At 38.3% G+C, this 17,630-nt stretch overlaps 2 protein-coding genes across 13 annotated transcripts in view; both read left to right on the forward strand.

Annotated features, from left to right (window-relative positions):
* Positions 1 to 1,903, forward strand: part of LOC100662857 (E3 SUMO-protein ligase RanBP2) — a 62,824-nt gene extending 60,921 nt beyond the window's left edge. For all 6 annotated transcript variants that reach the window (XM_064268606.1, XM_010593586.3, XM_064268602.1 and 3 more), the window contains 3 exons: positions 295 to 568; positions 686 to 1,020; positions 1,392 to 1,903. In XM_064268606.1, coding sequence (XP_064124676.1) covers positions 295 to 568; positions 686 to 1,020; positions 1,392 to 1,697 — 915 coding nt within the window. In that variant the 3' untranslated portion in view covers positions 1,698 to 1,903. The remainder of the gene's footprint in view (positions 1 to 294; positions 569 to 685; positions 1,021 to 1,391) is intronic.
* A 3,680-nt stretch (positions 1,904 to 5,583) lies between these two features.
* The window catches only part of CCDC138 (coiled-coil domain containing 138), a 116,166-nt gene continuing 104,119 nt past the window's right edge, over positions 5,584 to 17,630 (forward strand). For 3 of the 7 annotated variants that reach the window (XM_023552646.2, XM_023552648.2, XM_064268607.1), the window contains exons 1-5: positions 5,586 to 5,718; positions 7,051 to 7,108; positions 10,738 to 10,858; positions 13,620 to 13,744; positions 15,678 to 15,862. In XM_023552646.2, the coding sequence (XP_023408414.1) occupies positions 5,626 to 5,718; positions 7,051 to 7,108; positions 10,738 to 10,858; positions 13,620 to 13,744; positions 15,678 to 15,862 (582 nt within the window). In that variant the 5' untranslated portion in view covers positions 5,586 to 5,625. Of the gene's footprint in view, positions 5,719 to 7,050; positions 7,109 to 10,737; positions 10,859 to 13,619; positions 13,745 to 15,677; positions 15,863 to 17,630 lie in introns of all 7 variants that reach the window. The other 4 variants (XM_023552645.2, XM_023552643.2, XM_003413530.3 and 1 more) reach the window with 2 other exon arrangements.

Here is a 17,630-nt window from a genome sequence, read left to right on the forward strand (position 1 = left end):
ATTTTTGATAACCTTTTTGCATCTGGTAAAGGAAGACATTTAATTTCCAAAAGGAGGGGGGAGAATATTACATAAGATAAAATGATATTTAATGACAAATTAGGTCTTCAAGTATTTTATCCAAATCTGATGTATTCTTTGCCCTGGGATGATATTACCATTTATTTTGATACTGAAGTTCAAATTCTGTTAATGTGATTACAAACAATTTTTAAAAAGTAAATCTTAAAAGAATATACCTTTGGAATTTGGTATAAACGGCAGCTTATAGATCATTTTCTCTGCTGTTAACAGGTAGAAGTAAAATCTGGAGAAGAAGATGAAGAAATTTTATTTAAAGAGAGAGCCAAACTTTATAGATGGGATCGAGATGTCAGTCAGTGGAAAGAGCGTGGTGTTGGAGATATAAAGATTCTTTGGCACACGATGAAGAATTATTATCGGATCCTAATGAGAAGAGACCAGGTTTTTAAAGTGTGTGCGAACCACGTTATTACCAAAACGATGGAATTAAAACCCTTGAATGTTTCAAATAATGCTTTAGTTTGGACAGCCTCAGATTATGCTGGTGAGTTTCTGTATTCAGATGCTACTTTTAATTTTGTAGAGTTTTTAAACATTCATAACAAACAAAACAATTTATAAGTTACTTTGAATACTAAGGTTACTGTATTTTCTTCAATAGATGGAGAAGCAAAAGTGGAACAACTTGCAGTGAGATTTAAAACTAAAGAAATGGCTGATTGTTTTAAGAAGAAATTTGAAGAATGCCAACAGAATTTATTGAAACTGCAGAAAGGACAGGTGTCACTTGCAGCAGAGTTATCCAGGGAAACAAATCCTGTGGTGTTTTTTGATGTTTGTGCAGATGATGAACCTCTAGGACGAATAACCATGGAATTATTTTCAGACATTGTTCCTCAAACTGCTGAGAACTTCAGAGCACTGTGCACTGGAGAGAAGGGCTTTGGTTTCAAGAACTCCATTTTCCACAGAATAATTCCAGATTTTGTTTGCCAGGTCAGTATTAACTGTGTATTACAGTCGAAGTCTAGAAGAAGGCACTGTACAAATTTGGGAAGTTTGAGTATGTCCCCATGCCCTCATCCTGTAGTTTCTTTACATTTCTTTAGCTTTTCCACACTTTATTTGGTATTACCACCGCCCACCCTTCCACCAATAACTTTCAGCCTAAAATGGTTTACATTTCTGACATCCCTTGGAACCTGCTCGAATTAAGGGTGGGAAAAATACCCTCATCTCCTTCCAAATATGGGTAATTCTTAGTTTTCAAACCACATTCTTAAGAAAGGTACTTAGGATTATCCTGTAGTGATGAGTTCTGTGTGTTTTATTCAGGAACCCTACTAATTGGAATCTTTTTTTTCCAGGGGGGAGATATCACCAAACACGATGGAACAGGAGGACGGTCCATTTATGGAGATAACTTTGAAGATGAAAATTTTAATGTGAAACATACTGGTCCTGGTTTATTATCAATGGCCAATCGGGGCCGGGATACCAATAATTCTCAATTTTTCATAACACTGAAAAAAGCAGAACATTTGGACTTTAAGCATGTAGTGTTTGGGTTTGTTAAGGATGGCATGGATACCGTGAAAAAGATTGAGTCGTTTGGTTCTCCTAAAGGGTCTGTTAGCCGAAGAATTAGAATCACAGACTGTGGACAGATATAAAATCATTGTTTTGCATAGTAAATTTTATCTGTATCAACAGTTAAATTGAAGCTTAGCTGTTACAGACAATATAGTAATTATGTTCAGCTTTTGAAAATGGACGTTTCCAATGTATAAATGTAAAATTGCAGCTTATAGCTGTTGTCATTTTTTAATGTTCTAATTGCCCTTGCATGGTGTGAAATAAAAGTTTAAACACTGGTGTATTTCAGGTGTACTTGTGTTTATGTACTCCTGACGTATTTGTATTAAAAACTGAATACTAACCTTGTTAAAAGCAATAGATCACCTCAAACTATTGAAGGAATATGATATATGCAATTTAATTTTAATTCCTTTTAAGATATTTGGACTTCCTGCATGGATATACTTATCTTTTGAATAAAGGGACCACAACTTGGATTTTTATTTTTAATTTCTTTTTAGATTTGGAATATATTTGGTAATCTTAACTATTTGTGTGCTCGTTTGTGCAGAGACTCATTTATGAATGGGTAGAGCCTCAGAGGCTAAAGGTTTAACCAAAGTGCCCTTCTCTAATCCTTACCTGCACCTCCTGTGTAGTTAGAAATCAGCTTTTAAGTAGGATACCTTTTCTGGAAATGATATGTAGCTTCCTGTGACCTTTCAAAGGCATTCATTTTTTACATCTTAAACAAGTTGACTATTTCCATAGAGGTTTTTTTCTTTTAAACTTTTCTGTCATCTGTCTTTACTACCTCAAAAACTGTAGCTTGGTTCTGATAATAGAACTTGAATTTTTTTTTCTTCCTTGCACTTATTGTGATAAAATAAGAATATTTTTAAAAGGTCTATACCATGTTCTTTGGTTAAAGATTTACTTTATACTAGATTGTTGCACAACCTTTTTCTGGTGAATTTTGTAGCAGAAATAAAGTGACATTGCCAACAGCCATGACATTTAAAAAATTCATTACTTGTTCATCTAGTTGTCTGTTCACCCATTCTAGTACCAGGCATAAAGGACAATTAACGGTCAGTGAACTCAAAACTACCACGTCATTTCTAGGGCTCCCAAGAAGTGACTGTTCTCATGTCTGGTACACATTGAAAAATATATTTGGAAATGGCTAGTGTTAAAAGTTAAGCAAACTTTTAAAAGAAAGGGGGTGTTCTCATCGGGCTACCCCAATGTAGATCTACAAAGAACCCATATAGAACACAAAATTTTGTATATTCCAGTTGCGAATAGTGACTGTTCTCCACCCTCCTGTATTCCACATTTTGTTTATTAAGAAAAGGGGTTTGTTTATTCACTGTTTCTTGAGGATTTGGAAGTGAGATGTCTTACAGTAATTACCTGTTCAGCCACCAGTCACACGAGGGGAGGGATGTTACATGTGGTTTGTGTGGGTAATGAGTAATGGAATGCCGTCAGTGTGAAGGCCGCTGGCCACCAAGCCAGACACCTGAGGTGTAATCCTATCCTAAATGTATCAGTTGAACTACTTGAACCTTAGAAGAGAGCCATGGACTTCGTATATGCATATTTAATATTTTGAATTGGCTTCTTTGGAAACCTGTGTAATATAAGTTGATGTAAAGTGTGTAAGAGCTTTTCAGTTGAGATAGCTGATGCTTTTGTCACTATTTTAGAATAAATTCCAAGAAAATGAAAGTGCATTTTAAGAGATTTTTTTTTTTTTACAGATTTCTATGCTATCCTAAAGCGTTAAAGTTACGAACGCAAAAGATTTAAAAACTACTTTGACCAAAAATTTGATAAAAATGACATGTAAACTGCCCTTTTCAGTAGTATTCCAAAGAGGCATACGTTAAAATCATACTGTGTGTTGCATCTATCTTCTTTATTCATAATTATATAAAAAAACTAAATTAAAAGTGGCTTCAGGCATTTATAACAAAGGACTTTTGTCACACTTCAGGAATGGAATTTGATTTCTCTAACTTCATTATCTAACCACTGGAATGGTAAAAAGCCACAATGATAGGTTTTTTTTTTTTAATTGGCTAGATTCCCCCCCCCCCCCATTGGCTGGCTCATTAAAATCTGCTTAAAAATGGAATATAAAAAAATTACTTGTACACTTTAAGTAATGCTCTATGGCCCAAAGGATATTAGTTTAACTTTCAAACAATAACTATTAAAGTATTGATCTTATAAAATTTGGGCATTTGAGGAGCTTTAAAAATAACTGAGAATTTAATAATCCAGATATGCAGCTAAACAATTACACTAATGTAATTGTATAAATTAGAGAAAATACGGGTTATACAATTGTTTCCCTTAATCAGTCTGTTGAACATAGGTTGTTAGGTTGATATACCAAGGCTGTAAGTATTTATATTGAACCTTCCAAGGCTGTAATCTTCAGGGAAGCTGACTGCCACATTTCTCCCACAAAGGGGGTTCTAACCACCCACCTTTGGTTAGCAGCTGACTGCTTAACCACTGTGGCACCAGGACTCCTCCTACATTCCTATACGTCTTTTTAATACTTTATTAAAGAAACAAAAAAATCACACCCATTGCTGCTGAGTGGATTCTGATTTTCAGCCACCTTACAGGACAGAGGAACTGCCCCATACGTTTCCAAAGAGCTGCTGGTGGATTCCAACAGCCCACATTTTGATTAGCAGCCCAGCTCTTACACATCAACTCCTGGAACGCAGTCCAATGGTAGGCAAAGTGAGGAGGTAAGTCAGCTTTGGAATTTCTGTGTTTCTGTCCTATTTTTTTTTTCCTTTTATATCCCTGTGATATTTAGCAAAGAGCTTTCTTTGTTAGTTAGCAAAGGCCACCTCTGATTGGGGGAAAAAAAAAACATGACTTTTGGTCTGTAGGCAATTGACTGGCAGCACCAGTCAGGTTTATACCAGCCTGGGAGATCTCCTTAAGTCTGTGCATTCCCCGGTGTCACCGAGAAAGCGGTGCGTTGCTAAGGTGACACCCAGACGAGCTGAATACATACTTTTACTCCGCCCTAAGAATACATACGGTGGAGCCCTGATGGCGCAGTGGTTAAGTGTTTGGCTGCTAACCAGAAGGCTAGCAGTTCAAACCCACAGCTGCCCCTTGGAAACTATGGGGCAGTTCTACTCTCCTGAAGAGTCACTATGAGCCGGAATCCACTGGAGGGCAATGGGTTTTGTTGTTTGTTTGATACAGTGGAGCCCTGGTGGTGCAGTGGTTGAAGCACTCAGTGCTAACCCAAAGATCCGAGGCTCAAATCCACCAGCCGCCCTGCGGGAAGGAAAAAGATGTGGCGGTGTGGCAGTCTGCTTCCGTAAAGGTTACAGCCTTGGGAACCCTATGGGGCAGTTCTTTGTCCACGAGATCACTAGGAGCCTGGATCTACACCCCGGCAATAAATTTTCTTTTTTTAAGGATACGGTTAATCCCCGCTCAGGGATGTTGTGAGTGACGGGGTAAAAGTGTAATCTGGGGTTCAGGCCCGAGGTCGCTTACCACGCTCTCTAAATTGCTTGGGTTCCTTGGACACGTTTGCTAGGGCAAATCCAGCAAGCCAAAGAAGTTTTTGTAAGCCACAGGTAAAAGAAAACAGCATGTATCAGTCCAAATAACATACGCTTGTACAGGGATTTTTTTGTACAGGGATCTGAGTCGGTAAATCAATCATTCGGTAGAAGAAAAAACCTGTAACACGAGGATATATACATACACAGAGAGGAAGGGAGAGATGCCACTCAGTGCCTCGAGGACGTCCACCCAGCATCACCGCAGCCCCACCGCCGCCGGCCGCGCTCACCTGGACGCCGGCTTCGCGCCCCGCCCCCGCGAGCCCCAGCGTCAGCGCCGACCCGCGAGAGGCCGGCGACGTGCTCTGCGTCATGACGCACTGCGCTGCCGCGGGCTCCGCCCCCTGCCGCCCCGCCGCAGGTTTAAACGCGGTTCCTGTGGCGACAACGGTGACCGCAGGGAGTAATGGAGCCGAGGGTGGTCAAGCCGCCTGGTCAGGATCTCGCCGTGGAGCGCCTCAAAAGCCTCTACGGACTGGGGGGCAGCTGCCCCGCCGAGGTGAGGCCGCCGCCGCCGCCGCCGCCTCCTGCCCGCCCGCCCAGAGCCCCGTCCTCGTTCTGCCCTCTTTGGCGACGGCGGCCGCACCTCTGAGGCGCCCGGGCTGCTGGCCGCAGGAGAAGGCCCGCCCGCCGTTAGAGCGAGCACTGCCTCCGTGCGATTGGGAGCCGAGGCTGCTGGGACCGTGGGCCGGCGTACCGGGGGCCCCTTCCCCAGGTGGCGGCTTCGAATGGCCGCCGGGAGCAAGGGGTAGACACACCCAGCTCTCTCGAGGCGTCTGAAAGTTTATAAAGGGTCGTGCGTGCCCTTCGCACAAAAATCGATTTAGTGAAACTTAGCTGTGGGAGAAAAGTAATTTGTGGCACGGAATTATAAATGTCTTTGTGCTTGGCAGATATGTCACATATATACGGGAAACAAGTTTCTATCAGAAAAAACATTCCCTCACCATAGCTTTTAAAGGCTTACGTTTACGCGAAGCTTGATACGATATTGTAGAAAGGATTTTTGAACTTTTATTTACCACAGTAAATACTTGGCTTTAAAAAAACCAAATTAATTCCTTTTTTAAGCTTATTTTGAAATAATTTCAGGGTTACAGTAAAGTTGCAAGGAAAGTACAATGAGCTCCCTTGTACCCTAAACTTGGATTCACCAGTTAACATTTTGCCAAATTTGTTTTGCCATTCTGTCGCCCTCCTTTTTTTTTCTGAACTATTTGAGGTGATTTGCATGTATCATGCCCCTTTGCCCCTAAATATAAATACTTCAGTGTGTTTTTCCAAAGAATAAAGACATTCTCTTAAATAACCACAGTCAAGTTAGCAGGAAATTTAGCTTCAATACTTTTGTGTAATTCGTAGTCCATATTCGGATTTCACCAATTATCTCGATTTTATGTGTAGAAATTTTTCTCCAGGTCCACATCCAGTGCAGGCATGCACATTCCATTTTGTTGTCTCTTGTTACCTTTAACCTGGAACACATTTAAGCCTCTCTTTGTCTCTCATAACCTTTATGTTTTTGAAGAATATGGGACAATTATTTGCTAGACTGTTCCTGAGTTTAGATTTGGGGTATGCATTTTTGGCAGGAATACTACATCAATGATGTGTTGCCTTCTCTGTGCACCAGGAGGTGCATGATGTTGGTTTGTCCCATTACTGGTGATGCTGACTTTGATCACTTGGTTAAGGCGGTGTCCACCATGTTTCTCTACCGTAAACTTTGTAATTACCTTTGTATATATCATTTGTGGGGAGCTGTTTTGAGACTGTAAATGGGTTTTTATTATACAAATTAAGTATGTCTTTTTTTTTTTTTTTTTTTTAGTATGATTTTTCAAATTTTGATCAGGCCAAATGTAAGAGAAGATCTCTAACCTATCCAGGTAAGCCAGTAGAGTATTTTGTATATTTGGGGATTTTTAACAAATTTAACTTGAGAGAGAAGATAAAAAAAAAAAAAAAGGTAACTTGTTGACACTTATGGCTAGTGCCAGATGTCTTTTGGTACTGAACATTTTTTTAGTTGGTCAGTGGACTAATTGTACTCAAATTTTTTTTTTGGTAAATGTGTGAGGTGTCTTTAAAAATCAAAGTGAATTATTTTGATGCTTTCGATTACAATATATATTTTTTTGAAGATGTTAAAAATTAAACAAAGTACATTGGGTAAGGAGAATTACTTGCTATTTTTTGAGGGATAAACTTATCCAAATATTAGGGTAATAATTATTGCTCTAGAGAAGAAATTGATCAAATAAATATGTTCAAAGAAGATTATATGGTGCAATTGCGTGGGTAGTACTTACATGTATTAATCTGTAACTAGGTGTTTTTATGCTATTAAGATTCTGGAAATACATGTAAAAACCAAACCAAACCTGTTGCTGTCAAGTTGATTCCAACTCATAGCAACCCATAGGACAGAGTAGAACTGCCTTATAGAGTTTCCAAGGAGCACCTGGTGGATATGAACTGATGACCTTTTGGTTAACAGCTGTAGCACTTAACCACTATGCCAGCAGAGTTTCCAGGAAGTATATATAGCTGTGTTAATATGTATTAACCATTAATCTATTAATTTGTTGATATGTCTTAGGTGACGTCTTTACTTAGTAAATACAATCATTGAACTTTGGGATGAAGACAGCAGAAAGAGTAGTTTGCATTTTTCAAAGTTCATCACATCATTGATTACAGAATTTCCTTTTTTTCCCCCAAGCTTAAATCATTGTAATTTGTTGTGAGATGTAAATCATTTCTTGATGTTTACTTTGGTGGGTTACACCAGATAATTGGATCCGCAAATTTATTTTCAACTAAAGTTATTTGATTTGAAAAACATTTCTTCAGTAAGAAAAAAAAATTCTAGATAGTTAGTCTTAAAAAAAAAAAAATCTTATATCTAAAATCTACATGATACTGCAAAAACTCAACAACAAGAAGACAAATAACCCAGTTAAAAAATGGGCAAAGGATATGAACAGGCACTTCACCAAAGAAGACATTCAGGCTGCTAACAGATACTTGAGGAAATGCTCACGATCATTAGTTATTAGGGAAATGCAAATCAAATTCCATCTCACCCCAGCAAGGCTGGCATTAATCCAAAAAACACAATAATAAATGTTGGAGAGGATGTGGAGAGACTGGAACATTTATACACTGCTGGAGGGAATGTAAAATGGTACAACCACTTTGGAAATCATTTTGGCGCTTCCTTAAAAAGCTAGAAATAGAACTACCATAAAAAGAAAAAAAAAAACCCAAAACCAAACCCATTGCCATCGAGTTGATTCTGACTCATAGCCACCCTATAGGACAGAGTAGAACTGCCCCATAGAGTTTCCAAGGAGTGCCTGGTGGATTTGAACTGCTGACCTTTTGGTTAGCAGCTCTAGCACTTAACCACTACGCCACCAGGGTTTCCAGAATACAACCCAGCAATTCTACTCCTTGGAATATATTGTAGAAAAATAAGAGCCTTTACACGAACAGATATATGCACACCCATGTTCATTGCAGCACTGTTTACGATAACAAAAAGATGGAGGCAACCAAGGTGCCTGTCAATGGATAAATGGATAAATTATGGTACATTCATACAGTGGAATACTATGCAAGGATTAAGAACAACGGTGAATCTGTGAAACATTTCATAACATGGATGAATCTGGAAGGCATTATGCTGAGTGAAATTAGTTGCAAAAGGACAAATATTATATGAGACCACTATTATAAGAAATCTATATAAAGTTTAAACCGATGAAAATACTCTTTGATGGTTACAAGGGTGGGGAGGGAGGGAGAGGGATATTCACTAACTAGGTAGTAGACAAAAATTTTTTTTAGGTGAAGGGAAGGGTAACACAACACAGGGATAGTCAGTATAACTGGACTAAACCAAAAACAAAGACGTTTCCTGAATACAACCGAAAGCTTCGAAGGCCAGTATATGTAGCAGGGATGGGGCTCTGGGGACCACGGTTTCAGGGGACATCCAGGACAATTGGCATAACAAAATGTATTAAGAAAACGCCCTGCATTCCACTGGTGAGAGGCGTCTGGGGTCTTAAATGCTAGCAAGTGGCCGTCTAAGATGCATAAATTGGTGTCAGCCCATGTGGAGCAAAGGAGAATGAAGAACACCAAAGACATATGATAAAGATGAGCCCGAGAGACAGAAAGGGTCACATAAACCGGAGATGCCATCATCCTGAGACTGGAAGAACTCTGTGGTGCCCGGCTATCACCTATCACTGCCCTGAAGGAGAACACAACAGAGAATCCCTGATGGAGCAGGAGAACAGTGAGATGCAGATCTTAAATTCCCGTAAGAAGTACAGGCTTAATGGTCTGACTGAGGCTAGAAGGACCCTGACGGTCACCGTCCCTGGGCCCTTTGATAGCCCAAGATTGGAACCGTTCCCGAAAGCAGCTCTACAGACAGGGATTGGCCTGGACTGTAAGACAATGATGCTGGTCAGGAGTGAACTTTGTGGTTCAGGTAGACACATGAGATGATGAGGGCGACTCCTGTCTGGTGGCGAGATGAGAAGGAAGAGGGGGACAGGAGCTGGCTGAATGGACATGGGGAATACAGGGTAGAGAGGAGGAACATGCTGTCTTATTAAGGGGAGAGCAGGTGGGAGTGCATGGTGGGGTGGGATGGCTTTTTGTGTGAGAGACTGACTAGATTTGTAAACTTTCACCTAAAGCGTAATAAATAAATTAAAAAGAAAAAAAATCTTAAAATTGTGTTTCAGTAGTAAAATTTGCCCTAGAATTTCCAACATTTCAAAATATAATTTAAAAAGTATACTTCATTAAATTTCTAAGGAGTAAAGATGTGTTAGAGAAGAGTTTATACATTTAAAGTATTTATTAGTTTCTTGTCAGAGAAGTCCCCTTTTTCCTTTTTATTAACTGAATTTAGATAAAAGCTATGAGTTTATTAAACAAATGTATGAGGACTGACAAGTGGTGTCATGATTAGGTGGAAAGGCGGCTGAATTCTGAACCTGAGCCTCCCTACTTGCTAGCCACGTTACTTGGGAAAATTTGCATAACCTCTCTCCTCCTCAGATTCCTGGCCTATAGATTACAGTAAAAGGCACCTAGTCTGCTTACTTCACAGGGTCCTTACTAGGATCAAATAAGGTAATGAATGAAAAAGCATTTTATTGTCAGTAACCAAAAAAACTTGCTGTCAAGTCGATTCCAGCTCATAGCGACCCATGGGACTAAGTAGAACTGCCCCATAGAGTTTCCAAGGAGTGGCTGGCGGACTCGAACTGCTGACCTTTTGGTTAGCAGTCTAGCTCTTAACCACTGTGCCACCAGGGGTCCTGTTATCAGTAAAGTGCTATATAAATGTAAGATTTGCCTGTTTGTAAGTTTGCAGTCCAGTTAGGGAGACATGTAGATAAGAAACTATTATCATTGGAGCCTAGAATGTGATTGTTAGCATATGATCTCAGTATGTAATCGGTGGTGTTTTCTTTTTTGTTGACAGATGATTTGAATACCTATTCATCCGGAGATAAAGTTGGTTCATCATTAAGATTTTATTCTGAAGAAGGAAAGCATCGTACATCGCCTCTTTGCAGTTCATTCAAGCACTTAAATATGAATTGGTAAAGTAGCCCTGAATCATACCTGTTGCTCTCCCCTCAGTATCTCAAAAAACTGTGTAAGGAGAAAGAGCATACTGTGTATAGTGTTTGTTTTTCCCTGAAAGGAAGTATGTGCAGTTTGAAGCCTGATGAATATTTGAAGAAATATATTCGGTATTACTGAGGATCCCTGTAATAAGAGCATAAGCCTAACATTGTGTTTGGTGGCATAATGGAAAGTTACATTATTGATTTAATTTGAAAAGTGAAAAATTATTTTTATAGCTATTCATTCATAACCCAAATGAAGGTTGTGTTCTCTTTAAAAAAAAAAAAACAGAAGTAAGGAAAGAACTGGAGTACAGGTTTGTATGTACCGTGTGTCGAGCAGTGTGGTAAGCACTATGTTTTAGGTAGTTGAGAAATGGAAGAAGAGGGTCTGTGGAGATGCTAACTGCAGAAGAACTGTACCATACAGTGCTGGGCTGCGAGGTGCTGGCAGTTCTGTAGAGGAGGTGATACTTAATATGGGTAAAACCAGCATAAAAAAAGTGGAAGCTAAAAATGAAGTAAAGTTCTAAATTAAATTTTATTAAATGTTGAAAATATGTGGCAGAAAGAAAATGCTGTGGCTGTTCGGAAGGAGATAACATTTTAAAATAAGGTGAAACTATATATACGTATTATGTATGTGTATATCTGTCTATATATCATGTAGATACACACACTATACTGGAAACCCTGGTGGTGTAGTGGTTAAGAGCTACAGCTGCTAACTGAAAGGTCGGCAGTTCAAATCCACCAGGTGCTCCTTGGAAACCCTATGGGGCAGTTCAACTCTGAGCTATAGGGTTGCTATGAGTTGGAATTGACTCGATGGCAACAGGTTTTTGGTTTGGTTTATATGTGTGTGTGTATATATATATGTATATATAAACCCAAAAACCAAACCCAGTGCCGTTGAGTCAATTCTGACTCATAGCGACCCTATGGGACAGAGTAGAATTGCCCCATAGAGTTTCCAAGGAGCGCCGGGCAGATTTGAACTGTCGACCCTTGGGTTAGCACCCATAGCCCTTAACCACTATGCCACCAGGGTTTCCAGATATATACATACCTGCATGAAATAAAGTATTAAAATAATTTAGAAGAAATATCTGTAAGGAGCCCTGGTTGCACAGTGGTTAAGCATTTGGCAGCTAACCAAATCCACCAGCCATCTCACAGGAAAAAAATGTGGCAGTCTGCTTCTGTAAAGATTACAGCCTTGGAAACCCTATGGGGGAGTTCTCCTCTGTCCTGTAGGGTCACTAGGAGTTGAACTGACTTGATGGCAATGGGTAAAGTATCTGTAATTGATATTTGGGAGTTTTAATTTTTCCGTAATTGCTTCATTCTCTACTTAAAATGAGTTAATCTATGTAAAGCACTTAAAACATCGTAAGTACTCAAATGTAGGCTATAATTTTATTTCTGTTATTACTGTTTCATTTGAGAATCTCAAAATAACCTAGTTGATCTGGATTCAAAATTTGTACTTGAGAGAGATTGTATGTGCTATTAGGTGCTGTTTTGACTCATGGCAAGCCCATGTGACAGGGTAGAACTGTCCCGTAGGGTGTTCTTGGCTGTAATCTTTATGGGAGCAGATCACCAGGTCTTTCTCTGAAGGAATGGCTGGGTGGATACAGCCTTTCAGTTAGAAACCAAGCACTTAACCGTCTGTGCCACCAGGGCTCCTTAGATTGGATGTGGGGAAAGGAAAGTGAAAATTGCTTTAATGTAATAATTGAGAATTCATGAAAGTTATTTTCTTATACTTAACTGATAGTGTTATAATTTTTTTGTTAATAAATAATGAATGATTGAGGTATAACTTCAAGTTATAATTTGAAGTTTTTAGCCTCTGAAGGTTTTTATAACATTGAAAAGTTTCTCCACAGTCCCTGGTTATGAATGATTTGACTTAGAACTCTGCTGTCTCATACAGTAGCCACCGGCCACATGTGGCTGTTGAGAACTTGAAACGTAGCTAGTCTGAATTGGGATGTGTTATAAGTGTAAGATATACACTCTGAAGACTTAGTATGGATAAGAGAATGTAAAATGTCTCATTAATAACTTTTTGTATTGATTATATGTTGAAATGATAATCTTTTGGATATACTGGGTTGTTGTTAGGTTCCTTTAAGTTGATTTCCAACTTGTAGTGACCCTATATATTATCCAAATTTCACCTGTCTTTTTTAATGATTTCAATCTGGCTACTAGAAAATTTAAAATTACATATGTGACTTGCATTATATGCCTTTTGAACAGCACTGCTATAGAAGTTTCAACTCTGAGATAACCTTTTTGGAGATAACATGGTCTTCTGAAGACCTAGAATTCTGCTCTGCCTTTTACTAGTTACCTTACCTGTCAGCTATTTAAATTCTTTGGGATTCAGTTTCCTCATCTGGAATGTTAGTTCTTTTAGCCAAAAACATGGATAAACAATACCTGTTCCATGAACCGGACACAATTTTTTGGGATCAAATGAAAGAGTTGGAAACTTGTAAAGCATTCCATAGCTCTGTGTAGTTTTAAGTTAAGCCCATTGGAATAGGTAGAAAAGGACAAAGGATGCCTGTAGAGTGGGTCATCAGGATTAATGACTCCTACTTTTTACATTTTTGCTCAGTAATATTTTATTTTCCTGTTGGTATTTGAAAGACAGTTTTATCTTTTTAAAATGCTGTGGAAAACTTTCGGTTTGCTGTGATGGAATATTTTTTTAAAGCCTAGATGATGAACTGGATTCTTTTCATAATTTGAAGCAACGGGAAACAGAGGAGTTAATTGAGAGTGAACACAAAGTTAGTGCCTCCAGAATATCCAAGCAACCTTTTAAAGAAATAGATAAAGGTAAAGGAAATGTTTATTTCAGAAGAATCATTAAAAATATTAATTTTGTCAAGTAAAGCACATAAAGCTTACTCGCTAGTAACGAGTCTGGTTTGGAGGGACCTGTGTATTTCTGTGTGCTGATTTTTTGTTAGCCAGAAGATAGTTACTGTGCATATTGTAAAACTAAAGGAGAAAAGAAAAATAAACTTCGTTACTTTCCAGTAGTAGTCTTTGCTCTCAGAACTCATCAAAATAAGCTAAAAATCAAGTGAGTACTTTTTCAGTTCTTTTTCATGTCAGTATTTGTTAGAAAGTGAGTAAGTAAATGATTGTGGTAGTATTAGACTAATCCTTAAATATTTTGAGGAAATACTCCAAATTTTCTGATTTGGGATTCCTTAGTCACTGAACTAGGAGCTTTGTTCGGATGCAGCTGCATTTCAGAATTTTGTCAGGATTTCAAGGAGAGAGGCAGCCAGAGATGGCACTCCACTCCCTCTTGGCTGCGAGACTTCATGAGTACCACGGTCCCATTGATAAGCCCCGGCGTGTCTCTTCACCTGGGAATACGTTGTACGCACACAATGTGCTTTCATTGCCTCCTGCCCCCTGTCACTTACCCCCTTTTTCTTACACATCTCTGGATTTGAGGAGATAAAAAATGATTTTGCTGGGACTTGTGTTTCTACCTATCTGTAGGACTTTCCCACTGAAAACATAGGAGAAGCTATAAAAAACCAGGTTTGACAAAAAGTAAGGAATATTCAGGCCAGGAGTTTGTGAAGCAAGAACCTAAAATGACAAAGCAGAGTGCTGAAAGTATCTTTCTCTTCAAGGACTAAGAACGTTTGCTGCGCTGAATTAAGTAACACTTTTTTCTTTTTTTAAAAAATCTTCACATAACTTTTTAAATTTTGGCTCCTCCAGGGTCCAAATAAAGAATATAGCCCAGGGTCTGCACAAGGTGGGGAGCCTAATGAGGAGATGCCCTCCTTAAAGCTGGGGCTCCCAGGAGGCTAATGCAAATTAAACCACTTTGAGATAGCATTTCAAACTCTCAGCATTAACAGAAAATAAATTATGACAGTACAGTGTTGACAAGGATACAAAGCAATGGGAATCTCATCCATTGCATTTGGAAGTATAAACCAATATTTTTGGAAACTAATATTTGGAAAACCATTTGGCATTATTAGTAAAACTGAACCTGCACGTAAACCCTCTGATCCAGCAGTTTTTCCCCTGGATTCCCTAGAGAACCTTTTGGACATGTGTACCAGGAGCTGTGTACAAAGCTGTGTAGCGTCTGTCTAGCCAAAACACGCAAATAGCCGTGTATAGTCGGATGTTGTCATCTATTTATAAAATAGAATAAAGCTGTAGAAATATGTGAACCCATCATATTTTCATCAACATGGGTAGTTTCAAAGGAGGTTACAGAAATTATATAGTCATATAATTACAGAAATTATATAAAATTAAAAAAATGAAACAGTCTTTTTTTTACAGATACATAAGTGGTAAAAAGTAAAGCGAAGATGTAAGGCAACAATTAACACTATATTTGTGTTAGCGTATACATAAGTTTGTTTAGGGTAGAGAGGGGAATATTATCAGGAATTTCTGAGGTAGGGTAACATTGCATTTCCTGGCCTAGGTAGTTAATACATGAATGTTTTCATATACTTTAAAATAACTTATTTTGAAATTACTTCAGACTTTCTGAAAAGTTGCAAAAAGAGTGTAAGGAATTCCCTTACACCATTCTCCCAGATTTTCTAAGTGTTAACATTTGACCACATTTGCTTTATCATTCTTTCTCTTTTTATATAATACTTCAAACTTTTTAACAATATGGCAGTTCATATTTAAAATAACTCTTGGCGATTACTGTTTGGGAATATTTAAAGCTATAAATTAACAAAGCTTATGCTTCAAATTTTCTTAACAGTTGCCCAACCGACTAATTTGACCTTAAATTCAAGAACTTGGAGTGAATGCTGTAGTGATACGAGTGGTTCTCTTTCGAAAGGTGTTAAGCCTCCAACCTCTAAAGCATCAAACAAGCAGAGTTTACTTCCACATCATGTCAATCAGATATATGATGAATTATTTCAAATACATCAGAAGCTGCAGGTAAGAACTAAGCACTCAATTGAGATTTCGGAAATCTTTATGTTTTAAGCATTAAGCATTTATAAAATTTGAGTATGGGGTATTTCATTTTAATTATTTTGGATATGTGAGTCAAGGCAAGGTCAGGAGGAAACAAACTCAATTTATGGGAACTATTGAAAGGGAAAATGTAGTGGCTGAGAGAAAAACAAACTGATATTTTTATGTATAGACGTGTGCCTTAGATATCGGACTGTCTTGTGTTTTATGTTTATTACCATCCCATTCTTGTGTAAGAAATAAAAATAATTTGCCAATGAAGTGTACTTTTTGAAGAAGGGAGCCCCAGGGGTGCAGTGGTTAAGAGCTTGGCTGCTAACCAAAGGGTCAGCAGTCGAATCCATCAGCCAGCCGCTCCTTAGAAACCCTATGAGGCTCTGTCCTATAGGGTCGCTATGAGGAGGAATTGACTCAATGGCAACGGGTATTCCAGATTCATTATCTTAAATACCTGTGTGTAAGAAGTTCCCCTGTCAGTTCTTACCCAGATTCAACTCTGAACATTGGTCTTTTTCTGTCTTTGGGAATTTTTTTTTTTCCTGAAGGGTTTAATTCATGTATTTCTGAAGCATCCACTAGGTGGGAGTACAGAAGGAAGCAAAAAAAAATCTATGTAATTCATAATTTCTGTATGAAATTATTCTAGTTGGAGACATACATACACATGAAATAGTTCAATACTTTTTAAAACCAATATCTCATTTTGTCAAAATAGATTATTATTAACATTTCAGAAAAAGAAATCATTTTGGTCTATTGTTTTCCCCTTTTGGAGAAAAGTTCAGGCACGGGGGGAGACTTAGCTTGGTCCTTGACTGAGTGGTAGAATTTAGAGAAAAGGAGTGGAATAGGGAGGGCATTCTAAGTGCAAGGAATTGGAGGTAAGAGGTGATTAGAAAGGAGTGATTGTCAGATTGTGAATTTATCAGCCTGTCTGGGAAAAGAAAATAGTGAAAACTAAGATTGGCTATTGCAGGTTTTTATGAAGAGAGTGACGCAGTAAAAAAAACGATATTTTAGGAAGATAACACTTTGATAACACTAGGATAAAAAGGAATTATTAGGGTTGCGAAGCTATTATTTGTCGTTTATACCAAACACGATAAAGACATTAACATGGAATGAGAAAAAAATGCAGTACAACCAATTAATTTGGTTTAATCTGTGGTGCGATCTGACTTTAAAAATTACTTTATGGTCTTTTATTGTTTCAGAGTTACCATTAAGAATATAAAGTTTTGTTATAGTGTGTAATTTCATTCAACAAATATTTGAGCAGCTTTTAATGTGGAAGGCATTTGTATGCTTGGTGCAGAGTATATGCCATTGAGGCAATTGAGACTCATAGCGACCCTATGGGACAGAATCGAACTGCCCCATAGGGTTTCCAAGGCTGTAAATCTTTACGGAAGCAGACTCCCACATCTTTCTCCGGTGGAGCAGCTGGTGGGTTTGAACCACTGACCTTTTGGTTAGCAGCCGAGTGCTTTAACCACTGCACCATCAGGGCTCCTCAGAGGATATAGAAGTGAATAAAATATATGATTCCTGCCATGTGTAGCTTATTAGAAGGAAATTGTAAGTACCCACGTAGTTACAATTTTATAAATTTAAGTGAAGGAATAATACAGGTACAATGTGAATACCTGACTGAGGGAGATTGAGATTAGTAAGGTTTTTCTGAGAAAGTAACAATTAAATTGAACCCTGAAAGATGAGTAGAGTTCAC

This window comes from Loxodonta africana, chromosome 15 (assembly GCF_030014295.1).
Source record: "Loxodonta africana isolate mLoxAfr1 chromosome 15, mLoxAfr1.hap2, whole genome shotgun sequence".
Taxonomy (NCBI): domain Eukaryota; kingdom Metazoa; phylum Chordata; class Mammalia; order Proboscidea; family Elephantidae; genus Loxodonta; species Loxodonta africana.